The 24,821-nt window shown below is 50.7% G+C and overlaps 1 protein-coding gene and 2 long non-coding RNA genes across 4 annotated transcripts; 2 read left to right on the top strand and 1 right to left on the bottom strand.

Annotated features, from left to right (window-relative positions):
• Positions 1-629: 629 nt before the first annotated feature.
• On the bottom strand, positions 630-9,796 carry MANEA (mannosidase endo-alpha). 2 transcript variants are annotated; one of them, XM_068160402.1, is made up of 5 exons: positions 9,704-9,796; positions 8,177-8,769; positions 7,117-7,226; positions 6,090-6,166; positions 630-5,465 (listed from the first exon to the last, which is right to left on the bottom strand). In XM_068160402.1, exons 2-5 carry the CDS (start codon positions 8,724-8,726, stop codon positions 4,829-4,831), a joined length of 1,374 nt encoding a protein of 457 aa, XP_068016503.1. In that variant the 5' UTR covers positions 8,727-8,769; positions 9,704-9,796; the 3' UTR covers positions 630-4,828. The 2 variants fall into 2 exon arrangements, with proteins under 2 accessions (XP_068016503.1, XP_068016502.1); XM_068160401.1 differs by lacking the exon at positions 9,704-9,796 and adding an exon at positions 9,225-9,326.
• Positions 9,448-13,005, top strand: LOC137452199 (uncharacterized). Its single transcript, XR_010990011.1, has 2 exons — positions 9,448-9,755; positions 12,910-13,005. It is a non-coding gene; the product is annotated as an uncharacterized lncRNA (long non-coding RNA).
• A 3,386-nt stretch (positions 13,006-16,391) lies between these two features.
• LOC137452198 (uncharacterized) lies at positions 16,392-18,700 on the top strand. The gene is made up of 3 exons (XR_010990010.1): positions 16,392-16,467; positions 17,859-17,967; positions 18,597-18,700. It is a non-coding gene; the product is annotated as an uncharacterized lncRNA (long non-coding RNA).
• The last annotated feature ends 6,121 nt before the right edge of the window (positions 18,701-24,821 follow it).

Below are 24,821 nucleotides of genomic sequence, written 5' to 3'. Positions count from 1 at the left end.
CATCGTTGTTTTCTGTTAGCCACTTACCTGAACATCCTTTGGTTACAGGTTGTGCAGGGGCTTGTTTTAAATAATCACTTGTGACACTGCCTGCTGAATGTTAGTACTGATTTTAGCCCAATGCCAGCCACATTTCCCCATTTGCTTGCCATTTACTACAAAACCTGCTCTAATTTAGCAGTGCAGCCCTCAGTGGGCTGCCAAAGCTCAGATTCAAGTGTGAACTGTGACACTTGGCAGGTTTTGCATTAATCCCTTGAATGTGCTTGGTATTCACCTCAGGCTGCAGCCTCCCTGCTGCTAGTATGTGCTTGAAAACATGAGTTAGGTTTGTGACAGACTGGGTAACTGTGGATTCAGGATGGTTTCTAAGTTGCAAGACCTTTTTTATTTTGAATGAAGGAAGTGACAAGTGTAAGTGCATGTTTCCCCCCACTGGGGCTTGGACATATTGTTTTCACTTTATTTCTTTACTCTTAATATTTTAATTTTTTGCTGACCTAGAGAATCTTACAATCTGAAAACCATTGGTCTGAAGCCATTAGAGTGACACTAAGTCTGACACATCTCTGGACACACTCTTCCTCCTCAAAAAAGACTCAGGGAATAAATAAGCAACACATGAGGGATTCATCATACATGGAGTGTATTAGCAACCACAAAATGACTATGACTATTGCTTACTTAAAAGTAGCAGAATCCAGCCTGTAATTTTAATAGTGATACAGTGATTTAAAAATAATTACTTCAGTTCTGTGTACATATGTGATAGATTTAAACAGACACACTCTTAGTTTTATATATGCATGTAAGCAAATGCATCTCTGCTACAGCCAGGTTGGATATTAAAAGAAATCTATATGAAATACATAGCAAAGATACACTATCTATTTACAGCCATATTCTAACTATACAGTATCAAATGCATATCAGGCTTTTCTGCAGTGCCAATAATCTTGTAGATTCTCTTTACTGCATATTACAACTTTGATGTCTTAGAAATACAAATGCTTGAGAAGTTTAGGCAACATTTAACATGCTAGTCAAATAAGATAAAAGAGAAATTAAATATTGTCACTATCCTAAACAAGTCAAAGATGGGGACCAATATCTGTAAAACAGCTTAAGACAGAGAGACTTTCAGCCTACATTACGTGGTAAATAGTTTGTCTGTAAACACTTTATTTCATCTTTTTTTAGGTATACAAAATTCACCAAAAGGTTCCCTAAATTACAGTGTATCCTTGTCCATGTGCCCAGAGATACATTATCCTATCACCAACATAATGCTGAAAGCAGTCCTGTGAAACATTTGCCAGAGAGCCCGAGAGCCATGTGCAAGTCATACTAACTCAAACTATGCAGAGCGTGTACGTATCAAGTTTCACGAGAAAATGAGTTCACTGAAGATCCTTCTGCTTCAACATCCTCTTAAGAGACAAATCATTGGCACCTCCAAAGGCACTAGACAAAGAAGATGAACACCAGCACAGAAATTACATTCACAATAATCTCCAGCTTGCCACTGCAACATTAACAGCCTATGCATGTGTTCTTTTCCTCAAAATGCAGTGCAAGGGGATAGATCTGGGGGACATGCTCCACAGTACAGGATGTAATACCAACTCTTATTTCAGAGATGTATTAAGCTTCAGTTCTAAGACAGCTCACAGAACTAACACAATTATCCTGATCCCAAGTGACAGAAGCAGAAATGAACCTCTACACTTCCTTTTTAAAAGAAGTTCTCCTTTTCCACAAGGAGTTGGGCTCAGAAATCATTTTCCCTCTGGGGCTACTTGGTCAGTAGCATGGGATCAATAACTTCAGGGTCATCTCTGTTTGCAGAGGCACTGCAGGGCATGATCTCTGTTGATACTTCCCATAGTGTTTCTTGCCTAATCTATAAACGCAGCATGTATCACTCTACTACAACAGACTGTTGCAAGATGAGTCAAATGCAATTACCAGTGTAAAAATATTAAAAGTAATAATTAATATTTTTCTTTCCAATAAGTCTAGAAATAAGGGCATGAAGCAAAAGTTAAATAAGAACTAGATACTCCTTAAATTCCATTTCAGATCTGAAACTCTTAATAAATATTCTCTCTCCCTCACAACTTTGGATGCACATGGAAGTATTCCCCCCTCCTCTTGACTGTATAGCTTGGAGCAATCACCTTCTAAATACATTCACTGTCCCACTCCCTCACCCCAATAACTGCGCACTCCCAATAATCTGTTCCTTTGCATTGTACAAACCTTTCCCATAGACCTATTTTTACTCCAGTTTCTAAAAACTGCAGAGCCCATCAGCAAATCTGTCCACCCCCTAGAAGACGTAGCACTAACATTTGCTCCAAGTACAGAGAAAGTGTTGGGCAGGCAGGTGGAGCAGTTATCATAGCTGCTATTCCACCAGCTCTCCTTACAGATCAGATTATTCTAAACCTTGAAATATTTTATTGGCTAGCACATTTATATCTTACATCAAGCACAGACAGACAATATTGTAAGCACTGTATATACAATAATTAAAATACAAGAAAAGCTCAGGGGCAGCAGATTTCTAGGTACTTCCATTTTCCTTCTCTCCAACAGAACTCCTGTAAATTCTTCAGCAGACCCCAACAGACATCAGTGTGTCATGGCCCATGCCAGTTCATGGCAAAGGCTAAATGATGCCTCCACAGCTGTTATGGAAGTCTTTCAGAGTAATGAAGATCCATTACACTGTTACCTTACATTGTATTCTAAACAAGACAGATCCTCAGTTGTACAATACTCCACAATGAATACATCTGCTCATAAGAGAAAAAGGAGAAACTTTTATAGTCATGGGGAAAGTAAAACTGCCACTGGGAAAAGTAAGTAGCTGAATGGTGAGTGCAAGGTTGTCACGACCAGCAAAATGCTCAGACAGCCACAGTGAGTAAAGACCAGTGGATGACAAAAGTTTAAGTAAAGGGTAAAGACAGAGACCTGTCCTTTGGGAAGGTTTGATTTCAGAAGATTTTTTAATACTATATGCAATACTGATATGCAAAAATTGAATCACTCCCTCAGACATAAAATAAATATATGAGCTCTTTGGGCTGTAAAAGAAAAAAACATTTAATAACTTAGAAAAAACAACTACATATAGCTATTGAAGGTATTCACAGTAAAACCATATAAATTCCTTTCTTTCATGAAGGAGGTGAATGATTAATGTGGAACTAGTCAATGTCCAGCAAATGCTTCATATGTCTTGGATGCCATTTTGTGACTGTGGTCCTACCTTTTCTTACCTCAGTTTATCCACCTGAGTGTAAGTAAACCATAATAAGTATTAGTAAACATTTTTTTCAGAAGCACTTTGGAGCTTGCAGAAATGTAGCAGACAAATGCAAAAACTGCAGAGGTGCCCTTCAGCACACCAGGTTATGTCTCTGCCACAACACTTCGGCGTTGTTTTCAAGCAGCTGAGTGCCATTTTACACCACCACCTCTTTTTAACCACTGCAGTGAAATGACAAGAGAATTAAACTGGAAATAAGTGAAAGATACATAAACAAACCTTTCTCATACCAGAAAGACTCTAGAAAATAATAGTGGTAACTGGTTTATGGTTACTTGGAATGACAAAGGTTTCTGGAAAAAACATACAGTTTTGGTTTGAGGTCTTTCTTAACTAGAAGACCTCACATTCACCTTACAACTTCATGGACATACTACTGTGAAAAGCAAGCAGAGAGTCCAAATTCCATGGGTCCTGCTGAAATCAGTGAAATTCTAGTGGTCACAAGAGTTTAAGCATATGAACTAAAACACAGAATCACACCATATACACAAATAAGTAACAGTAATTATTTTTTAAAGCCACTTTGCTACGGATTAAACACTTCTGCAAATAAAACCCACACTATTGCAAATTCAGGCTTTTTCAATGAAGTTGTACAGAAATGCAAAAAAACCCCAAAGAAACAAGAAAGCCATCTCCTAAAATGATACCTAGGACTAGTAATACATAAGCTTTAGAATTTTTCTACACTTTAAACCCCACACTGTATCAGTGTTTGCAGTCAGTCAGCATATAACAGTTGAAGTCTTAGTACTTTTTTTGCATGGTCTAGTTTTTTTTTGCCCCATACGAAAACCTTTTCCACTCTCAGTTTCAAACTTTTTGTTTTAATTCAAAGTCGAAAGTAACATGGTCAGTATCCCATAACCTGCAGAGGTCTGCATCACATATTGAATACCTATCAAGTTCTTTGGAATTCAACTTTTTTTTCTTTTAAACCAAAACCCACTAGTATTGTATTATTCATACCTCTTCAGTGCTTTTTTACCACAATCTAGTCAATATGTCAAGAACCCTTGTGTGCAAAGCATTAGTAACAGTAGATGTAAATTCTTCCACACGTTAGAGACATGCATCCTGCAAGAAGCTACAAGGATAAAAAATTAGGTTATAGCATCCCTTTGATTAGAAACACAACTACAGGAATAAAGGAAGTAAGTATATGTAAGCCAAACATTTGTTCTGCTTTGGTTATGTGGTTAATTCCATGCACATGTCCTGGAAGCTCAGCACGCACATTATGAAGTTTAAAACAAAGAAAGCCCCAGCATCTTCCCTGAATATTCTTGAACTGCAATAAGGAGTAAGACAGAAATGCCAATATTCTCATCATGTTTTACTCTCCAAAATTCAAATTCAGTAGTAGTGCATATACATTCAAGACATATAATAATTTGAACCTATCTATGATGAAGACATTTTTCAGCTCTCAATTTCTTTCTTAGTGTAGTCATCACATTAGGAATAAACTGCAGCAGCAATGGCTCACATAAGCCACTGTTCTTGTTCTCTTCTGTACTTCTCAGACCACTTCTGAGTAAGCTGTAAGTAAACATTTGGTTTATGGGGTTTATAGTCAAGGTAAACCACCTGCCCAGTCCGCATGGGGACAGCCTTTTCAATCTGAGTTCCCTCATGCCACTCATTAAAAGATGTGATGGAAATTATTTCGGGCCGCACCAGCAGGGCCGCGCTGAAGGCAGTCTCATAGTACTTGCCGTTGACACGGTTCCGCGTGTTGTGGCTGTTCCACGGTCGGATACTGGTGTCGATGTAGCCCGGCCCCACGCTTGGGATGAACATTAAGTTGTTACTATCACAAAAGGCTTTTAAACTTGCCCAGTTATGATGAGATGAGCCATAGGAGAAACCATTGGTGGCAAAGTAGGTGTACATCCCATCAAAGCCACTTCTGTGGATGTCATGCTTATGTCTTTCCTCTACAAGAAGCGCAATGAATAACGCATCATATGGAGTGTTTCGGATACTCTGGGATCCAGAGACAGTTAGCAGGTTTGCCCAAATTTCAGGAATTGTTACGTAGGAATCATAAATATAAAACATGGGAAGAAATCTGCCTGTGCTGGTCTTATACCTGTAAAAGGCTGAATGGCCTCCATATCTATAAAGCAAACAAGTATCAGTAAGACAAAATTTGCCAAATCAGGAAAACACAATCTGAGCACTGGACTTTTCCTAAAAACTGATTTTTAAAGTGGGTGCACTTCAAAACATAAAAATTTTAATTACTTTTCAGCCCAGTGTTTGATCAAGTAATAAATCCGCAAAGAACTATAAATTAGTAACTTAATGTGCTACAGGTATTAGTGTTCTCTGAAGGGCAATTCTCTTCCTATGAAATAAGGTTATGTAGCACTGATAGAACTAGCAGCTGCATAGACGTTGTTGAATTAAAATTATTAGAAGTCAACACATTCAAGCTCTAGCTGACAGTTTTTCACTACAAAAATATTTCAGTCCTTATCATGAAGATAAGACTTTAACTGCTTCAGGCTGTAGTATCATGAACTGTGACACTAATGAAGATGAAAACAATTTACATTTAGGCATCTATGTAAAATTTACATTTTAGCGTTTAGCAGACTGACTTCCATACCACTGAAAAAAAAACATTTCTAAACCATTTTTTTCAGTCTGAGAATATGTTTTCATACGTTCTTACAAGCTTTGGGTAACAGGCAGAAGCCCCCCCTGTACTAAAGGACAGCATTCTGAAAGCACTCACTTGTCAATGATATATTTGACATTGTGGTACATACTGCGATCATCTCGGTCTTTGTAAGGTTCAATATGAAAAGTCACCTGGAAGATGGAAACGCAGGAAAAGCAAGACAGAAATGTCACCCAACACGGGCATCATGTGGCACATGAAGCAAGTACCAGTCATGTTAAATACAGCTCCTTACAGAATGCTGAGAATTCAGTCCCTGCATTGCTAGGATGAGAAGCTTCAGATCCAATACCATAAATAAAACTCTGCTTTCCTCACCCCCACCCCCCCCCAGGCTATGGCAAGCAGTAAGTATGCTTCAGAAAACTTAAAACTAGAGCAAAAACAAAACATGAAAATAAAATACACAAATCTCAATGAACTGACTAACCAAGGAAACATTTTAGTATTTAATTTCCAAGCAAGGTATTCAATTTGTTAAAGACAATTCTCCAGGGAGATTATTCAAGTATTGAAATATACTTTAATTTGAATGTGTACAGATTTATCAACAGCCATAAACTCCTGGAACTAAATCTAATATAATGGACATTTCTCTGAGAATTTGCCACATGCACGACCAACTAAAATCAAAGGAGATGAAGAGGCATTTTTAGTATCCAGTACAGACAACACCCCTTCAGAGGTGAAACATATACAGCTACTTAGATAATTTCATAGAATCATAGAATTGTTTGGGTTGCAAAGGCCATTGTTTGGTTTTAAAGCCTGTTTCCTGAAACGAACTAACTAAATTGACAGCACCATATCTTACTTCCTGTAAGTTTTCACCTGAACCAAAACACACAAAAAAGGCAGATTATGACATTTATTCTAGTTAAAGACAGTATTAAGTCTTACCAAAATCCAGTGTAATTCACTTATGCCTGCTTCTATGATACAGAAGTGCAGTTAACAGGAGGTAGAAACAGAAGCCACTATTACATGATGAGCCTCTCTGCTCTACACCAAGAGTCAAACACTCTTGGCAAGGTTTACTTTTCTAAGCAGTCCAAATTTATGCATCTTAAAAATAATTTACCTTTAGATTATATTTGTGTGCATAATCCAAAATAACAGGCACTAAATCATCAGTTGGTTCTCCATTTTCATCAGCCATACCTGGTGGGTACCATGAAAGCACTATTACACCTGAAAATACAAAACCTAAGTTTTAAATCAGGTAGTAGTAGTAAACACTACTAATGGGAATATAACAATTACATCAAACCTTAATGATTATGTGAATGAACTGAATGAAACTGATTCAGTTCAAGGTGATTAGCAGTCTGAACAATACTATAAGCTCTGGTCGTGTTGCTCCAACTACCATTGTAGAAGCTGCTGAGAGTTTAAAATTAGCCTATACAACTGCTTAAAGAAGATGAACACAAAAAGGACCCGGAATCCCAAAACCTAGGAATGACACCAAAAATGTATTACACATTCTTATGTATATATAGCCCATCTTATTTAGAGAAAAGGAACATCAATCTGTATTGGAAAAAAGATACTGTTAGACAAAGAAATAAACTCTAATTAACTCCACTGAAACTATCACACCAGAGTTCAAGATTGGCCATTTCCAAAGCCAACTAGAATACATATTGCATGAAATATAAATTGCAGAACAGTGGTAATACCACAGGCTCTGACATATGAATTAACATGTAGTTATTACAACCAAAAAGACTAAAAAAAAAATTAAAAGTTGCTATTTAACAGCTTGCTCCACAATCATGGTAACATGATTTACTAAAATTTGTTCTTAAAATCTAAGTATTGCTCTCAAAAAATACACAGACAATATATCAATGGTCTCTGTATTTTCTACATATGGCACCAACGGTTAACAGTAAGTCATGAAACACATGCAGATACAGGCTTACAAATGCAGTCCTTGGGTTTCTGTGCTGTTACACCCATCAGACACAGCCTTGAGGATGTAGGTTTTAGGTGGGGGTTGAAATCGGAAACACAAAGACATTTACTAGTTTCAGACATATCCAGAATTGCACAGAAAAATGGAAGAATGGGTTAGTTGTGTTCATTCACATATGTAAGGTGGGATAAATGGCGTTAAGAACATTAACATTCATTACCAGTTGAAGCTGAACGCATTTGTTTCATGTGGGCTTCTATGACAGAAGGGTCTTTGGAACTGTAAGATCCGAGTTCAGGATAAAAGTTGGCTCCAATGTCCTCAGGAGGATTATGCCTTCCCTTTGGATAATTGTTTGCAATTTTGGGATCCCAATGTGGCAACAACGGGTGGTTCCAATGAATATATTTACCATCAAACTGTGGATTCCCAAACCAACTATAGTAGAATATGTGAAAGTTATAATTAGGAGAAGACAGCTCTCCTTCCTGCTTGTTTACAGCAGGCATAGATGCTTTCATGGTATTGACTGCAATACTGTGGAAATGATTGACAGGTGTTACATAGGGTCCTTGAACCCTTGTTAATGAATTCTGTTTATTGTCCAAAAGCACTGTCCGTTGTTGAAGCTCAAGCAACAAACCAAGTCCAAATGGATCCCCCAAACCAGCTCTGTCAGGTCGCAGGGTCTTCAAAGCCATCATTATGGAGCAAATGAACAAAATAAACAGCAACAAAATGATGCACGTTCTTCTGCGAAATCTTGCCATGATGTCATAGTTCAGAATCCAAACAGAAGGATTTTGGCTGCAACTGATCAAAACCCAAATATTTCAGTGTCAGATTTCTTACTACCTAATTCGACAGTACAAAATGCTATGTAGTAACAGTTAATATGGAGACAAAAACGATGCATACACTTGCTGCATAACTATCAGCCCTCTGGCAGGGGGAAAACAAAAAACATTTCTTTGAGGACATCTGTCAGGTTCTGGGGTTCTACCACCAAGGACTCTCTTATTTTACAAAATATCTTGCTTTTGAACTTCATTGTTTTCCTAAACCCAAATAAATCCCATGAAATGAAATTCCATTTACATTATTTCAGAACTATCCTGTCGTGACAAGTCTAATAGAAATGGCACAGAAAATAGAAGAAAAAAAGCAGAAGCCAGGAAAGGAGAATACCATAGCAGATCAAAAGTAAAGGGCAGAATGGGATAGACAGACGCACGGCTCACCCCCAGCATACGGGCTTCATCACTAACCTATTTACTGACTTCAGATCAACCACTCCACTGGTAGCTGCAGAGCCAAGCCGTGACGAGAGTTCAAAGTCAGAAAGAGCAGCGACGCCAGCTTGCCGCCTCGCTTTCCTTCCTTAGGCAAGCCACGAAAGGCCGAGCTTTCGCCCCCGAGCACCGCCGAACCTAGCGCCGGAGCTTTCAGCCAAACACCCGTCCCCGCCCGCGCCTGGGGAGGGCCCTTCACCGGAACCAGGGAGCGAGTCGCCCCAGCTCCTGCAGCGGCGGCGGGGCCGGGCAGCGCCTTCCTCTCTCCTCCCAGCCTCTCCTAGTCCCGAGGGCCACCTGACGACAAGAAGCCCCAAGGCTGCACGGTAGCACCGGGCCCAGCGCGTCCGCGCTGCCCCTTCCTCAGCCCCCGGGGCCGGGCTGGCGACAAGCCGCAGCTAGAGCTCAGGGAGGGCCACTAGAACAGAGATCCATCGGCGACTGCCGCTACTCACCCGCCTGAAGCAGGGGCACTGCCCGGGGACCCGAGGACAGTAGAGAAATGGGGTACTGCGGGGCAGCGGAGGTGGCGCGGGGCCGTGGGGCGGTGGGGGCGGGCCCGTGGGGCGGTGGGGGCGGGCCCGTGGGGGCGGGGCGGGGCGGTGAGGGCGGGGCGGGGCGGGCCCGTGGGGGCGGGGCGGGGCGGTGAGGGCGGGGCGGGGCCGTGGGGGCGGGGCGGTGGTGCCCTCATCCAATACATCATATGAAGTATGTTGCCCATCCATCAGCGAACTAAGGGAAAAAGTTTCCACTAAAATTCTCTTTGTTACTGGGGATGCATGGGCTCAAAGAGGCTGTGGGTTCAAAGATTTATTCCCTTGTGTCTGTCCTTTAAACAGGAACATTTTTCTAATCACAGCTGAAGATAAAAAGGCAAGGCCACAGGGATAGCAAGCATTGACAAGTGAATCGCTTGTACTGGAGGTCATAAACACGAGTGTGTGCCAAGGGTCAGCTGGAGGGTATCGGTTAGTGCAGGACCTAAGGGCTATAAATAAAATAACCAAGGATATCCATCCTGTGGTGGCAAATCCATATACCCTCTTGACTCAATTGAGAACAGAATTAGAATGGTTTACCATCTTGGATCTAAAGGATGCCTTTTTCTGTTTACCCCTGGCCCCTGAGAGCCAGCCACTGTTTGCCTTTGAATGGGAGAACCCAGAAACTAACCGAAAGTGTCAATTAACTTGGACAGTCTTGCCCCAAGGATTTAAGAACAGCCCTACTGTCTTTGGAAATCAGCTCGCAAAAGAATTAGAAAAGTGGAACAGGCCAGAAGGCAATGGAGTTTTGCTACAGTATGTAGATGACATCCTGCTGGCCACCCAGACCAGAGCGGAATGTGAAAGCTGGACTGTGAGTATGCTGAATTTCCTGGGACTTAATGGGTACCGAGTTTCCCCGCAGAAGGCCCAAATAGTACAGCAGCAAGTAATCTACTTGGGATATGAATTAACAGCAGGACAACGAGTGCTGGGCCCTGAAAGAAAGGAGGCCATCTGTTCTATTCCACTTCCAAACACAGTAAAGGCACTCCGAACCTTTTTGGGAATGACAGGGTGGTGCCGGTTGTGGATTTATAATGATGGCCTGCTTGTGAAACCCCTCTATGAATTATTGAAAGAGACTGATAAGGACTTGCAATGGAATGGAGAAGCTGAACAAGCTTTCCGTACCTTAAAGAAGGAATTGATGAGGGCACCAGCACTAGGCCTACCTGATGTCACTAAACCTTTTTTATTGTGTTCCCATGAAAGCCAAGGGATAGCACTTGGAATCCTAGCACAAACCTTAGGACCCTACCGAAGGGTGGTGGCATACCTCTCTAACAACTGGATGAGGTAAGCAAGGGATGGCCAGGATGCCTGAGGGCTGTGGCAGCAGTTGCAATTAACATTCAAGAGTCTCGAAAGTTCACAATGGGGCAGAAGATCACAGTCGTAGTATCACACACCATCTCTGCTGTTCTGGAAGCCAAGGGAGGACACTGGCTGTCTCCACAACGATTTCTTAAATACCAAGCCATCCTAGTGGAGCAGGATGATGTAGAAATTAAAGTTGCTAACTTTGTCAATCCAGCCTCTTTCCTCCAGGGTGGTGATGGAGAACCAGTTATTCACGATTGTTTGGAAACAATTGAGGCCACTTATTCCAGCAGACCTGACCTGAAGGAAGAACCCCTAGAAAAGGCAGACCATAACTGGTACACTGATGGAAGCAGTTTTGTGATCCAGGGAGAAAGAAAAGCTGGGTACGCTGTAACTACAGGAGAAGAGGTAATCGAGGCAGAAGCCCTACCAAGTAACACCTCCGCTCAAAAGGCAGAGATAATAGCACTGACCAGAGCTCTTGAGCTTTCCCGAGGGAAATGTCATATGGACTGACTCCAAGTATGCATTTGGGGTGGTACATGCCCATGGAGCCATTTGGAAAGAAAGAGGACTGTTGACATCTCAAGGAAAAGGTATTAAACATGCAGAAGAAATACTGAGGCTGCTAGAAGCAGTGCAGAAGCCAAGCAAAGTAGGCATAATGCACTGCAAAGCACACCAAAAAGGGAATACTGGTCAAGAAAGAGGCAACAGACTGGCAGATGAAACAGCTAAAAGGGTGGCCAGGGAGGGGGGAAAGGTGTCAGAGTTTGTTTTGATCCCAGATGGTAAACTGTCAATTGAGCAAAAAGAGCCAGAACCTGTGTGTAGCACAGAGGATCAGAAATTAATTAAAGACCTTTTGGGGAATAGGACAGGAAAGGGCTGGGCCAGGACACCGGATGGGAAATTAATCATTCCCACGAACCTTCTCTGGGCTTTTGTTCAGATGGAACAGGCAAAGACTCACTGGGGAGCAGAAGCCCTGTATCGAAAATTGGTTCAGGAGTGTATAGCACGGAAGTTATGCACCACGGTTGAACAGGTAGCCCGGCAATGTGAGGTGTGTCTTAAGGCTAACCCCAAAGTAAGAAGAGGAATTAGACTGGGACAAATTAGCAAAGGAAATTATCCAGGACAACAATGGCAAATTGATTTTACTGAGCTCCCAAGAAAGGGGGGATACCGGTACCTGTTGGTACTCACTGACACCTTCTCTGGTTGGCCAGAAGCATTTCCCAGTCGCACAAACAAAGCATGGGAGGTTACTAAGGCAGTGTTACAAGAGATAACACCTTGTTTTGGGGTACCTGTTGCTATTTCCTCAGACAGGGGACCTCATTTTGTGGCCAAGGTGGTACAACAGGTGAGCAAAATTTTAGGGATTGATTGGCAACTCCACACCCCCTACAATCCACACTTGAGTGGGCAAGTGGAGAAAATGAACCATTTAATCAAAAACCAGATAGTAAAAATTGGACAGAAAGCAAACCTTCCTTGGCCACAGGCATTACTAATTGCCCTGTTGTGAATTCGAACTAAGCAAAGAATAAAGGAAGGGTTGAGCCCATTTGAAATCCTGTTTGGAAGACCTTATGTAGTAGGAACTATGGACCCTTCTGAACCAGGGCAATTTAGAGAGGAAATGTTGAACAAGTATGTTCAGCAAATTTATAAGAACCTGAGCATTGTTAACAAACAGGTGATTGGAACCAATGTGAGAGGGTTAGACAGACCAGTCCATGATGTGGAACCTGGAGATTATGTCTATGTCTGATCTCTTTCAGAGAACCCTCTGGAGCCCAAGTGGACTGGACCATATCAGGTGTTATTGACATCCTTCACAGCCATCAAAATCAAGGAACAAGCTGCTTGGATTCATAGTTTCATAGTTTCATAGTTTCATTCAGGGTTGGAAGGGACCACACAGATCATCTAGTTCCAACCCCCCTGCCATGGGCAGGGACACCCCACACTAGATCAGGCTGGACAGAGCCTCATCCAGCCTGCTCTTAAACACCTCCAGGGACGGGGCCTCGACCACCTCCCTGGACAACACATTCCAGGGTTTCACCACTCTCATGGTGAAGAACCTCCTCCTCACATCTAGCCTGAATCTCCCCACCTCCAGCTTCATTCCATTCCCCCTAGTCACTACCTGAGATCCTGAGAAGTCCTTCCCCAGCCTTCCTGTAGGCCCCCTTCAGATACTGGAAGGCCACAATTAGGTCACCTCGGAGCCTTCTCTTCTGCAGACTGAACAGCCCCAACTCCTTCAGTCTGTCCTCATAGGAGAGGTGCTCCAGCCCTCTGATCATCCTTGTGGCCCTTCTCTGGACACGTTCCAGCACCTCCACATCCCTCTTGTAATAGGGGCTCCAGAACTGGACACAATACTCCAGGTGGGGTCTCACCAGGGCTGAGTAGAGGGGGAGGATCACCTCCCTCGACCTGCTAGCCACACTTCTCCTGATGCAGCCCAGGATCTGATTGGCTTTGCGGGCTGCAAGTGCACACTGAGAGCTCCTGTTGAGCTTTTTGTCCACCAACACCCCCAAGTCTCTCTCCTCAGGGCTACTTTCCAGCCAGTCACTGCCCAGCCTGGATTTGTGCCTGAGATTGCCTCAACCCAGATGCAGGACCCTGCACTTGCTCTTATTGAACTTCATGAGGTTGGCTTGTGCCCACCTCTCCAGCCTGTCAAGGTCCCTCTGGATGGCCTCCCTTCCCTCCAGCGTGTCTGCTGCACCACACAGCTTGGTGTCATCAGCAAACTTGCTGAGGGTGCACTCAATGCCACTGTCCATGTCACTGACAAAGATGTTGAACAAGACAGGTCCCAGGACTGATCCCTGAGGGACTCCGCTTGTCCCTGGCCTCCACTGGGACATGGAGCCATTGACAGCCACTCTTTGGGTGCGGCCATCAAGCCAGTTCCTTATCCATCTAGTGGTCACCCATCACACCCATGTGTCACCAGCCTGGAGACCAGGATGTGGTGTGGGACAGTGTCGAAGGCTTTGCTCAGGTCCAGGTAAATGACATCAGTTGCTCGCCCCTCATCTATTAATTTTGTCACCTGCTCATAGAAGGCCACCAGGTTGGTCAGGCAGGATTTGCCCTTGGCAAAGCCATGCTGACTGTTCCCAATCACCTCTTCACTATTCTTTTGAGCCAGTAGTGACTCCAGGAGGATCTGCTCCATGATCTTTCCGGGCACAGAGGTGAGACTGAGTGGCCTGTAGTTCCCTGGTTCCTCCTTCTTACCCTTTTTGAAGATGGGGCCAGTGTTTCCCCTTTTCCAGTCTGTGGGGACTGCCCCAGACTGCCATGACTTTTGAAATATAATAGAGAGGGGTTTAGCAACCTCCTCTGCCAGTTCTCTCAGCACCCGTGGGTGTATCCCGTCGGGTCCCATGGACTTGAACACTTTCAGGTTCTTCAGATGATCACGAACCTGATCTGCACTTACAATGGGCAGTTCTTCCTCCCCGTCCCTGGCTTTGACTTCCATAACATCAGGAGTGTGGCTAGAGGCCCTTGCAGTGAAGACTGAGGTAAAGAAGTTATTAAGTACCTCAGCCTTTTCCTCATCACTTGTGACCATGTCACCATTTTCCTTTCTGAGGGGGCCCACACCTTCCCTAGGCTTCTTCTTCCCATTAATATACCTGTAAAAGTTCTTAGTGTTCCCTTTAATCTCCCTTGCTAGATTCAGTTCAAACTCTGCTTTGGCTTTCCTAACCAGGACTCTTGCTGCTCGGGCAGCTTCCTTATCTCCCCCCTGTTCTAGCTGTCCTTCTCTCCACTTCCTGTAGAGTTTCCTTTTAAGTAATAGTGTGTCCAGTAGCTCCTTGCCCATCCAGGCAGGCCTCCTAGCATTCTTACCTGCTTTTCTCTTTGTTGGTACACAGAGCTCCTGGACACAGAGGAGGTGGTCCTTGAATACTGACCAGCTGTCCTGGGTCCCTCTTCCCTCCAGGGCTTTGTCCCACGACACTTTGGCTAGCAGATCCCTGAAGTGATCAAAATCTGCACGCCTAAAGTCTAGGGTCGTGAGCTTGGAATACTTCCTCCTGATTGCCCTGAGGATGTTAAATTCAACTGCTTCATGGTCACTGCAGCCAAGGCTGTCTCTGAGCCTCACATTGCTTACCAGCCCTTCCCTGTTGGTGAGAACAAGGTCCAGCATAGCACCATTTCTTGTTGGTTCCTCTACCATTTGGATTCACCACACCAGAGTCAAGAAGACTTCAGCAAAAGAATGGAAACTTGAATCCCAGGGACCCCTGAAGCTCAAGTTGTTTCGAGAATTGTGATTTGTTTGTTGGTTGTTAGTATTGAGGGATGGGAAGGAAATAGGTACTGAAATGTTAGTCAAGAATTGGCTTTGTAAACTAATCTCCCTAACTGTTGGATAATACTACTGTTAGTTTTGATTAAGATAATGATGTGTACTGGAAAGAGTGGTGTAGAATCCTACCAGAAGTATAAAAATTATAAACTCAGGCATGAGCTGGAAACAGGACATTCTTTTAAGAAAATATAGTATAGGAATATACTGTTGGCTGTGAGAAAGGGGGGAACTGATGAACAGAAAAGTCTCATTAACAGAACCACAGAGTTGATAAGAATTTTCCGCTTGTTAGCTGAAATGCTGGGACGCAGGGAGGGGGAGAGGGGTTGGCAGACAGCCTTTGGATAGAGAAGGAATAACAGGATTTGTCAGAGATTCACTTCTGTTAGTCTTGGACAAGATGCTCTTTTGTATAAGATAAAGGACACCTGCATGATATGTGTACTTCTGCTCTTTTAGATAGATAAGCTTTGTATAGATAGGCAGCATCTGGACCTCTGTCATTATAGACAGATAACTTTTTGTATAAAAGTTTGCCCAAACCTCTCTGAAGACACACAGCTCTTTTGAAATGATCCTACCTGTGTCAGGCGCCAGAATAGAAGCACGATACAAGAGACTTACTGAGTCTCTTGTGTGTCATTCTCTAAGTCACTGGGCCTCTCAGAACACTACAGATGTAGATAGATTTCATAGAGGGAGCAGCAGGGGTGCCCGAAGGCTCTCTGGGGGGCGCGCCAGCGCCGGCGGAGGAGACTGAGCGCCCTGGGGCGCGGGGCGGGGCCGGGGGCGGGGCCTGGGCTCCTCCCAGGGCTTCAGCGCGAGAATTCGAGCGGCCAGAGGCGCCCGGCCCGCGCGGGACCGGCCCCGGCCAGAGGCGCCGCTGGGAGTCGCTCTCGGAGGGCAGCTGTGGCAGCGCTCCGGCGGATGGAGACCTGGCAGGCGCCTCAGGGGGGCTCTGGCGGATCCGCGAGGGACAGGAGCCCAGGTGCGAGCGGGGACAGGGAGGGCTGGCCCGGGGAGACCTGCGGGAGCTTAGAGCCTGAGGCGCTCGCCGTGCAGCTTCAACCGCCCGTCGGTGCAGATGTCCTCAGTGCAATGAACACGAGGGGGGGCTGCCAGGGCGGCCCGGAGGGCATTCCAGCGGCTGGGGGAGTTCCGGCTCTGCGGGGAAGGCTGAGCCGAGGCGCCGGTAGACGGGCTGGGTGCGAGGACGGCTCCCGAAGCGCTGGGGCAGCGCGGGGGGTGGCGGAGCGGTGAAGGCAGCGCCGAGGTGCGTGAGAGGGAACGGGGCTGGGCTGGGGCAGAGCTGCAGCAGCTGAAGGGAGGAGTTTAAATGTCTAAGGTGTTTTCACGAACAGCTCAGCATTTGGGTCCGTTTCTGTTGTTTTTAATAACATCGCGGGGAGCGGAGTGGGCTGAGCGGGGGCCGGGGGGAGGGCGCTCTCGCGCTTCCCGCCGCGGGGGCCGGCACGCGCCGCCTCTCGCCCTTCCCGCCGCGGGGCCCGGCACGCGCCGCCTCTCGCCCTTCCCGCCGCGGGGGCCGGCACGCGCCGCCTCTCGCCCTTCCCGCCGCGGGGCCCGGCACGCGCCGCCTCTCGCCCTTCCCGCCGCGGGGCCCGGCACGCGCCGCCTCTCGCCCTTCCCGCCGCGGGGCCCGGCACGCGCCGCCTCTCGCCCTTCCCGCCGCGGGGCCCGGCACGCGCCGCCTCTCGCCCTTCCCGCCGCGGGGCCCGGCACGCGCCGCCTCTCGCCCTTCCCGCCGCGGGGCCCGGCACGCGCCGCCTCTCGCCCTTCCCGCCGCGGGGCCCGGCACGCGCCGCCTCTCGCCCTTCCCGCCGCGGGGCCCGGCACGCGCCGCCTCTCGCCCTTCCCGCCGCGGGGCCCGGCACGCGCCGCCTCTCGCCCTTCCCGCCGCGGGGCCCGGCACGCGCCGCCTCTCGCCCTTCCCGCCGCGGGGCCCGGCACGCGCCGCCTCTCGCCCTTCCCGCCGCGGGGCCCGGCACGCGCCGCCTCTCGCCCTTCCCGCCGCGGGGGCCGGCACGCGCCGGCTCTCCCCTCGCGCCGCGCGCCTCAGGCGCCGTCGGGACGGGAACGGGAAGGGACTGAGATGTGCGGCGGCGCCTCCGGGGCGGGGCCGCAGCCCGCAGCTGCTCTGGGCTTGGGGTGTGGGAGGATCCGCTCCTGGGGCAGAGCTGCGGATGCCGGAGGGCAGGGCAGGCAGCGCAGGGGCTTGGGCAGGTTCGTGAGGGCGCAGGGTGAGACCGGCCGGGGGCAGGGGAATCAGCTCGGGGACAATTTCTGTTTCGTTAAAACCTGAGGCACTTCCCTCTGTAGCTCAGCACCTCCTGAGTGTGCTTCTGCTGTTTGCTCCTTCAGGCAGAACGAAGCTCTGCAGGGAGCAGACTCGGGGACAGAGCAGTGACATTTGGGCACAGAGACTGAGAGGATCTGTGGGGCAGAAAATGCAAACAGAGAAAACCCTGAGGTAAGCAAGAGCAGAGGTGACATCCTGGAGGGAAAACATGGAGGCAGTTTATACAGGATAAAAGCCAAAGCTTTCGGAGGGAAAAGCTGAGGCAATGTGCTGGGGGCAGAGCGGGCATGGAGGGAACCTGAGGCAATCCACAGGGAGAAGGTGAAAATTGTCCTGAGAAAACCTGAGCAAAGAAGAGGGGACACAGGAAGCAGCTTGGAGGGAAGACTTAAGGCAAATATCTGTGAGACAAGACACAGAAATGAACAGGAAAGTTAACCTATGGGAGACAAGAATGAGGATTTGAGAGGGAAAATCACAGCTTATTTAGGAGGGAGAGTGAGGGGGAGGAAAGGCATGGGAGGGAAGAGCTGAGGAAAGATGGAGGGAGAAAAGGGGATGTTTGGGAGGGAAACAGAGGCCATTTTGGACGGGAGGAAGAGAAATTATGCCTGGAATTGAGAAGGAAATCTGTAGGGCAGAGGATGAAAATTTTGAAAAAAGAGGCTATGATAATGCAAGGAGAGAAAGGACATTTTGAACAGAAAAAGCCTGTAGCGATTGAGGAGCAGTGATACCTTTTCCCCTTGGGCGGGGAGGAATTGGCACTACTGAGGCCTAACTCTGTCCTCCTTCCTCAGAGGCAGCTGGCACAGAGCCCCACTGTGGAGCGGCGAGGCAAGGTGCGGGGGGGCGAGAGGAGCTGAGAAGCGGAGGAGCACCGGGCTGAACAGCTGGACATGAGCAAGGCGCCCTGGGCAATGAGACCTCCCTCTCAATTTGGCTGTGGTAACACAAGATCTTTGCCAGCACCGTTAGGGTGCCCTGGTTGGCTTTGTGCTGGGCGACCTCCCTGTAAGCAGGGCTCGGTCTTTGCTTTTGCTGTTGTAGGCGTTTTGCCACCTAGCTCCTTGGCTGCACGGAGACTGGCAACCCTGTAAGGAGGGTCCGAGCCGGCGTCTCGGCCCGTATGGGGGGAAGTGTAGCTGCCTGGACCCCAGCCCCCCCTGTAAGCAGGGGAGGGCCCTTTAAACAGTTTCTCGGCTGCTGGCGGCCTGGCCAGCGTGACGCCCTGTACTTGGGGCATGTCACAACGATTGGCATCCTGAGGCCCCTCTACCTGCATGCATCCCCGGGGGGGCCAGGTCTGACCCTCTGCTCTCCTGCTCAGGGTTAAGGATGCCTGCCCCACCAGTGGCTGCCCAGAGCTTGCTCCCTCTCTTGGGAAGGGCTGTGTGTGTGGCCCCTCTTGCCTCTGTGTGCCTGAGTCTGCTTGTCCTTTAGGTCCCTTAGAAAAGGCTGTAGCTTAGCTTAGGCTTCCCAGGAGGGAAAGAGGGGCTCTGGGCGGTTCCACGGCAGTCTCCTTGGAGGCCTCGAGTGGGGTGGGAGCTCGGCTTGCCCCTCCTTTGATTGGATGGACACAGCGAAGCCGCTTAAGTCGTCTTGCGGCAAGGTGACCCCCCTGTAGTTCAGGGCCTGGGTCTCTGCCTTCATGGCAGCCTGTTCCCTTGGCACCCTGTCAGATTAACAGCCCCGTACTCGGGGCCTGTGTGACGAGTTATGGAGCCTTCTGTGCCGTTCTGTCCCCTTCTGTCCCCAGCAGCAGCCCCAGGTCCCTGTAAGCAGGGCTGGGGAGGCTGCTTTTGGCAGCTAACAGGAACAAACCCTTAGAGGGTTGAGGTCAGTCCCTGGGCTCCTGAAGAGGTGGTGTTGTGCTGCAGCCAGGAGGGCCGGCCCGTAAGTGGGCGCAGGCCAGAGCCCGTGGCTCTCCGTGGGGCTTTTTGGGAGTGCCGGGCCGAGAGCGACCGCCCTGTAGGCAGGGAAGTGTGTTGCCGGTGTCCGGCGGGAGGTTCAAGGAGGGACCCCCCCTGTAATCAGGGGGGGTAGATCTGGTCCCGGCCTTTCAGAGGCATGGGGCCAGGGAGTGTGTGGGGCTTATCTTAGCGTGTTGTTCCCCCCCACCCCACCCCGTCTTCGGGGCTGGGGCCACAGCCCCCCGGCCTTTGGCCGTGATGCCCCACTGCCTGGCTGCTGTCTTCCTGTAGCTGCGGGGCCAGGCCAAGCTCTCAGCTCCCTGGGTTTCGACCCGCCCGTAAGAGGGGTCGGGGTCCGAGTGCCTTTGCGCTCAGCTGGCAGCCTGTGTGGGGCACCCCCCCCGGCTAGCGGGGTGTGGGTCAAGATGCCCCCGAAGCGGAGAGAAGGAGCCTCCGTGGGCCTTTTGGGACCAGGGCCGCCCTGTAAGTCAGGGCCCGGTCAGTGCCCTGGCATCCCGGGCGCTTTGAAATGCCAGCGGCGGCTCCAGCCCCCTGTAAGCAGGGTCGTGCAGCCGCTCTGGCCGCTGCGTTGCATGCCCAGCTCCATTGCCCAGGGCGTCTGCTGCGGCGCCCGTCTGCGGTCCCGACCGGAAGCGCGCCGTGCGCCGCTTGGGTGAGTCGAGCAAAAGCGGGAAGACTTTGCAGAGCTGGGGGCGTCTGCGGGCGGGTAGCTGGCCGGGGGGTGCCCATGGGGAGCTGCCTGCGGGGCTGGAGGCTTCCCTCTTTCCCTCGGGCGGGGCGCAACTGGCACTACTGAGGCCTAACTCTGTCCTCCTTCCTTGGCAGTGGCTGGCAAAGAAGGAAGAAGAGGCCCGCTGCGGAGCGGCGAGGCAACATACGGCGGAGGCAAGAGGCGGCGAGGCAACATACGGCGGAGGCAAGAGGCGGCGAGGCAAGAGGAGCGGCGTCCGGCTGAAGAGCAGGACAGGAGAAAGGCGCCCTGGGCAATGAGACCTCCCTCTCAATTTGGCTGTGGTAACACAAGACCTTTGCCAGCACCGTTAGGGTGCCCTGGTTGGCTTTGTGCTGGGCGACCTCCCTGTAAGCAGGGCTCGGTCTTTGCTTTTGCTGTTGTAGGCGTTTTGCCACCTAGCTCCTTGGCTGCACGGAGACTGGCAACCCTGTAAGGAGGGTCCGAGCCGGCGTCTCGGCCCGTATGGGGGGAAGTGTAGCTGCCTGGACCCCAGCCCCCCCTGTAAGCAGGGGAGGGCCCTTTAAACAGTTTCTCGGCTGCTGGCGGCCTGGCCAGCGTGACGCCCTGTACTTGGGGCATGTCACAACGATTGGCATCCTGAGGCCCCTCTACCTGCATGCATCCCCGGGGGGGCCAGGTCTGACCCTCTGCTCTCCTGCTCAGGGTTAAGGATGCCTGCCCCACCAGTGGCTGCCCAGAGCTTGCTCCCTCTCTTGGGAAGGGCTGTGTGTGTGGCCCCTCTTGCCTCTGTGTGCCTGAGTCTGCTTGTCCTTTAGGTCCCTTAGAAAAGGCTGTAGCTTAGCTTAGGCTTCCCAGGAGGGAAAGAGGGGCTCTGGGCGGTTCCACGGCAGTCTCCTTGGAGGCCTCGAGTGGGGTGGGAGCTCGGCTTGCCCCTCCTTTGATTGGATGGACACAGCGAAGCCGCTTAAGTCGTCTTGCGGCAAGGTGACCCCCCTGTAGTTCAGGGCCTGGGTCTCTGCCTTCATGGCAGCCTGTTCCCTTGGCACCCTGTCAGATTAACAGCCCCGTACTCGGGGCCTGTGTGACGAGTTATGGAGCCTTCTGTGCCGTTCTGTCCCCTTCTGTCCCCAGCAGCAGCCCCAGGTCCCTGTAAGCAGGGCTGGGGAGGCTGCTTTTGGCAGCTAACAGGAACAAACCCTTAGAGGGTTGAGGTCAGTCCCTGGGCTCCTGAAGAGGTGGTGTTGTGCTGCAGCCAGGAGGGCCGGCCCGTAAGTGGGCGCAGGCCAGAGCCCGTGGCTCTCCGTGGGGCTTTTTGGGAGTGCCGGGCCGAGAGCGACCGCCCTGTAGGCAGGGAAGTGTGTTGCCGGTGTCCGGCGGGAGGTTCAAGGAGGGACCCCCCCTGTAATCAGGGGGGGTAGATCTGGTCCCGGCCTTTCAGAGGCATGGGGCCAGGGAGTGTGTGGGGCTTATCTTAGCGTGTTGTTCCCCCCCACCCCACCCCGTCTTCGGGGCTGGGGCCACAGCCCCCCGGCCTTTGGCCGTGATGCCCCACTGCCTGGCTGCTGTCTTCCTGTAGCTGCGGGGCCAGGCCAAGCTCTCAGCTCCCTGGGTTTCGACCCGCCCGTAAGAGGGGTCGGGGTCCGAGTGCCTTTGCGCTCAGCTGGCAGCCTGTGTGGGGCACCCCCCCCGGCTAGCGGGGTGTGGGTCAAGATGCCCCCGAAGCGGAGAGAAGGAGCCTCCGTGGGCCTTTTGGGACCAGGGCCGCCCTGTAAGTCAGGGCCCGGTCAGTGCCCTGGCATCCCGGGCGCTTTGAAATGCCAGCGGCGGCTCCAGCCCCCTGTAAGCAGGGTCGTGCAGCCGCTCTGGCCGCTGCGTTGCATGCCCAGCTCCATTGCCCAGGGCGTCTGCTGCGGCGCCCGTCTGCGGTCCCGACCGGAAGCGCGCCGTGCGCCGCTTGGGTGAGTCGAGCAAAAGCGGGAAGACTTTGCAGAGCTGGGGGCGTCTGCGGGCGGGTAGCTGGCCGGGGGGTGCCCATGGGGAGCTGCCTGCGGGGCTGGAGGCTTCCCTCTTTCCCTCGGGCGGGGCGCAACTGGCACTACTGAGGCCTAACTCTGTCCTCCTTCCTTGGCAGTGGCTGGCAAAGAAGGAAGAAGAGGCCCGCTGCGGAGCGGCGAGGCAACATACGGCGGAGGCAAGAGGCGGCGAGGCAACATACGGCGGAGGCAAGAGGCGGCGAGGCAACATACGGCGGAGGCAAGAGGCGGCGAGGCAAGAGGAGCGGCGTCCGGCTGAAGAGCAGGACAGGAGAAAGGCGCCCTGGGCAATGAGACCTCCCTCTCAATTTGGCTGTGGTAACACAAGACCTTTGCCAGCACCGTTAGGGTGCCCTGGTTGGCTTTGTGCTGGGCGACCTCCCTGTAAGCAGGGCTCGGTCTTTGCTTTTGCTGTTGTAGGCGTTTTGCCACCTAGCTCCTTGGCTGCACGGAGACTGGCAACCCTGTAAGGAGGGTCCGAGCCGGCGTCTCGGCCCGTATGGGGGGAAGTGTAGCTGCCTGGACCCCAGCCCCCCCTGTAAGCAGGGGAGGGCCCTTTAAACAGTTTCTCGGCTGCTGGCGGCCTGGCCAGCGTGACGCCCTGTACTTGGGGCATGTCACAACGATTGGCATCCTGAGGCCCCTCTACCTGCATGCATCCCCGGGGGGGCCAGGTCTGACCCTCTGCTCTCCTGCTCAGGGTTAAGGATGCCTGCCCCACCAGTGGCTGCCCAGAGCTTGCTCCCTCTCTTGGGAAGGGCTGTGTGTGTGGCCCCTCTTGCCTCTGTGTGCCTGAGTCTGCTTGTCCTTTAGGTCCCTTAGAAAAGGCTGTAGCTTAGCTTAGGCTTCCCAGGAGGGAAAGAGGGGCTCTGGGCGGTTCCACGGCAGTCTCCTTGGAGGCCTCGAGTAGGGTGGGAGCTCGGCTTGCCCCTCCTTTGATTGGATGGACACAGCGAAGCCGCTTAAGTCGTCTTGCGGCAAGGTGACCCCCCTGTAGTTCAGGGCCTGGGTCTCTGCCTTCATGGCAGCCTGTTCCCTTGGCACCCTGTCAGATTAACAGCCCCGTACTCGGGGCCTGTGTGACGAGTTATGGAGCCTTCTGTGCCGTTCTGTCCCCTTCTGTCCCCAGCAGCAGCCCCAGGTCCCTGTAAGCAGGGCTGGGGAGGCTGCTTTTGGCAGCTAACAGGAACAAACCCTTAGAGGGTTGAGGTCAGTCCCTGGGCTCCTGAAGAGGTGGTGTTGTGCTGCAGCCAGGAGGGCCGGCCCGTAAGTGGGCGCAGGCCAGAGCCCGTGGCTCTCCGTGGGGCTTTTTGGGAGTGCCGGGCCGAGAGCGACCGCCCTGTAGGCAGGGAAGTGTGTTGCCGGTGTCCAGCGGGAGGTTCAAGGAGGGACCCCCCCTGTAATCAGGGGGGGTAGATCTGGTCCCGGCCTTTCAGAGGCATGGGGCCAGGGAGTGTGTGGGGCTTATCTTAGCGTGTTGTTCCCCCCCACCCCACCCCGTCTTCGGGGCTGGGGCCACAGCCCCCCGGCCTTTGGCCGTGATGCCCCACTGCCTGGCTGCTGTCTTCCTGTAGCTGCGGGGCCAGGCCAAGCTCTCAGCTCCCTGGGTTTCGACCCGCCCGTAAGAGGGGTCGGGGTCCGAGTGCCTTTGCGCTCAGCTGGCAGCCTGTGTGGGGCACCCCCCCCGGCTAGCGGGGTGTGGGTCAAGATGCCCCCGAAGCGGAGAGAAGGAGCCTCCGTGGGCCTTTTGGGACAAGGGCCGCCCTGTAAGTCAGGGCCCGGTCAGTGCCCTGGCATCCCGGGCGCTTTGAAATGCCAGCGGCGGCTCCAGCCCCCTGTAAGCAGGGTCGTGCAGCCGCTCTGGCCGCTGCGTTGCATGCCCAGCTCCATTGCCCAGGGCGTCTGCTGCAGCGCCCGTCTGCGGTCCCGACCGGAAGCGCGCCGTGCGCCGCTTGGGTGAGTCGAGCAAAAGCGGGAAGACTTTGCAGAGCTGGGGGCGTCTGCGGGCGGGTAGCTGGCCGGGGGGTGCCCATGGGGAGCTGCCTGCGGGGCTGGAGGCTTCCCTCTTTCCCTTGGGCGGGGAGCAACTGGCACTTCTGAGGCCTTGTTTTGTCCTTTTGGCAATCCTTGTCAAGGCAGACAGAACGTAGCACTGCTGTGTATCATCATTTCTTGTCCTGCTCCTTCAGATATTCTTCATGTGGAAAGCACTCTCAGACTATCCTTTAGTCGCCACAAGCTGTATCAAAGGCCTGCCTCAGCTGATTTTTTGCCTCTTTATGTCTCCTGGCATAATGAGCTGCAGTCCTGTTGTGCAAGAATCCTGTCCGTCTTCCATGTGGATTGTCACTTGCTCTAGTGCAA

Source organism: Melanerpes formicivorus, unplaced genomic scaffold (assembly GCF_026170545.1).
Source record: "Melanerpes formicivorus ecotype bairdi unplaced genomic scaffold, bMelFor1.0.p_v2 SCAF_50, whole genome shotgun sequence".
Classification (NCBI taxonomy): domain Eukaryota; kingdom Metazoa; phylum Chordata; class Aves; order Piciformes; family Picidae; genus Melanerpes; species Melanerpes formicivorus.
This window is presented reverse-complemented; position numbering and strand designations above follow the sequence as displayed.

Bases quoted from the DNA above. Each gene is read 5' to 3' on its own strand.
- MANEA (XM_068160402.1), bottom strand. From the start codon at position 8,726: ATGGCAAGATTTCGCAGAAGAACGTGCATCATTTTGTTGCTGTTTATT. The intron at 7,227-8,176 runs GTAATGAATGTT...TTGTATTTTCAG, and splicing joins AATGCGTTCAGCTTCAACTG to GTGTAATAGTGCTTTCATGG. The intron at 6,167-7,116 runs GTAAATTATTTT...TCCATCTTCCAG, and splicing joins CACACAAATATAATCTAAAG to GTGACTTTTCATATTGAACC.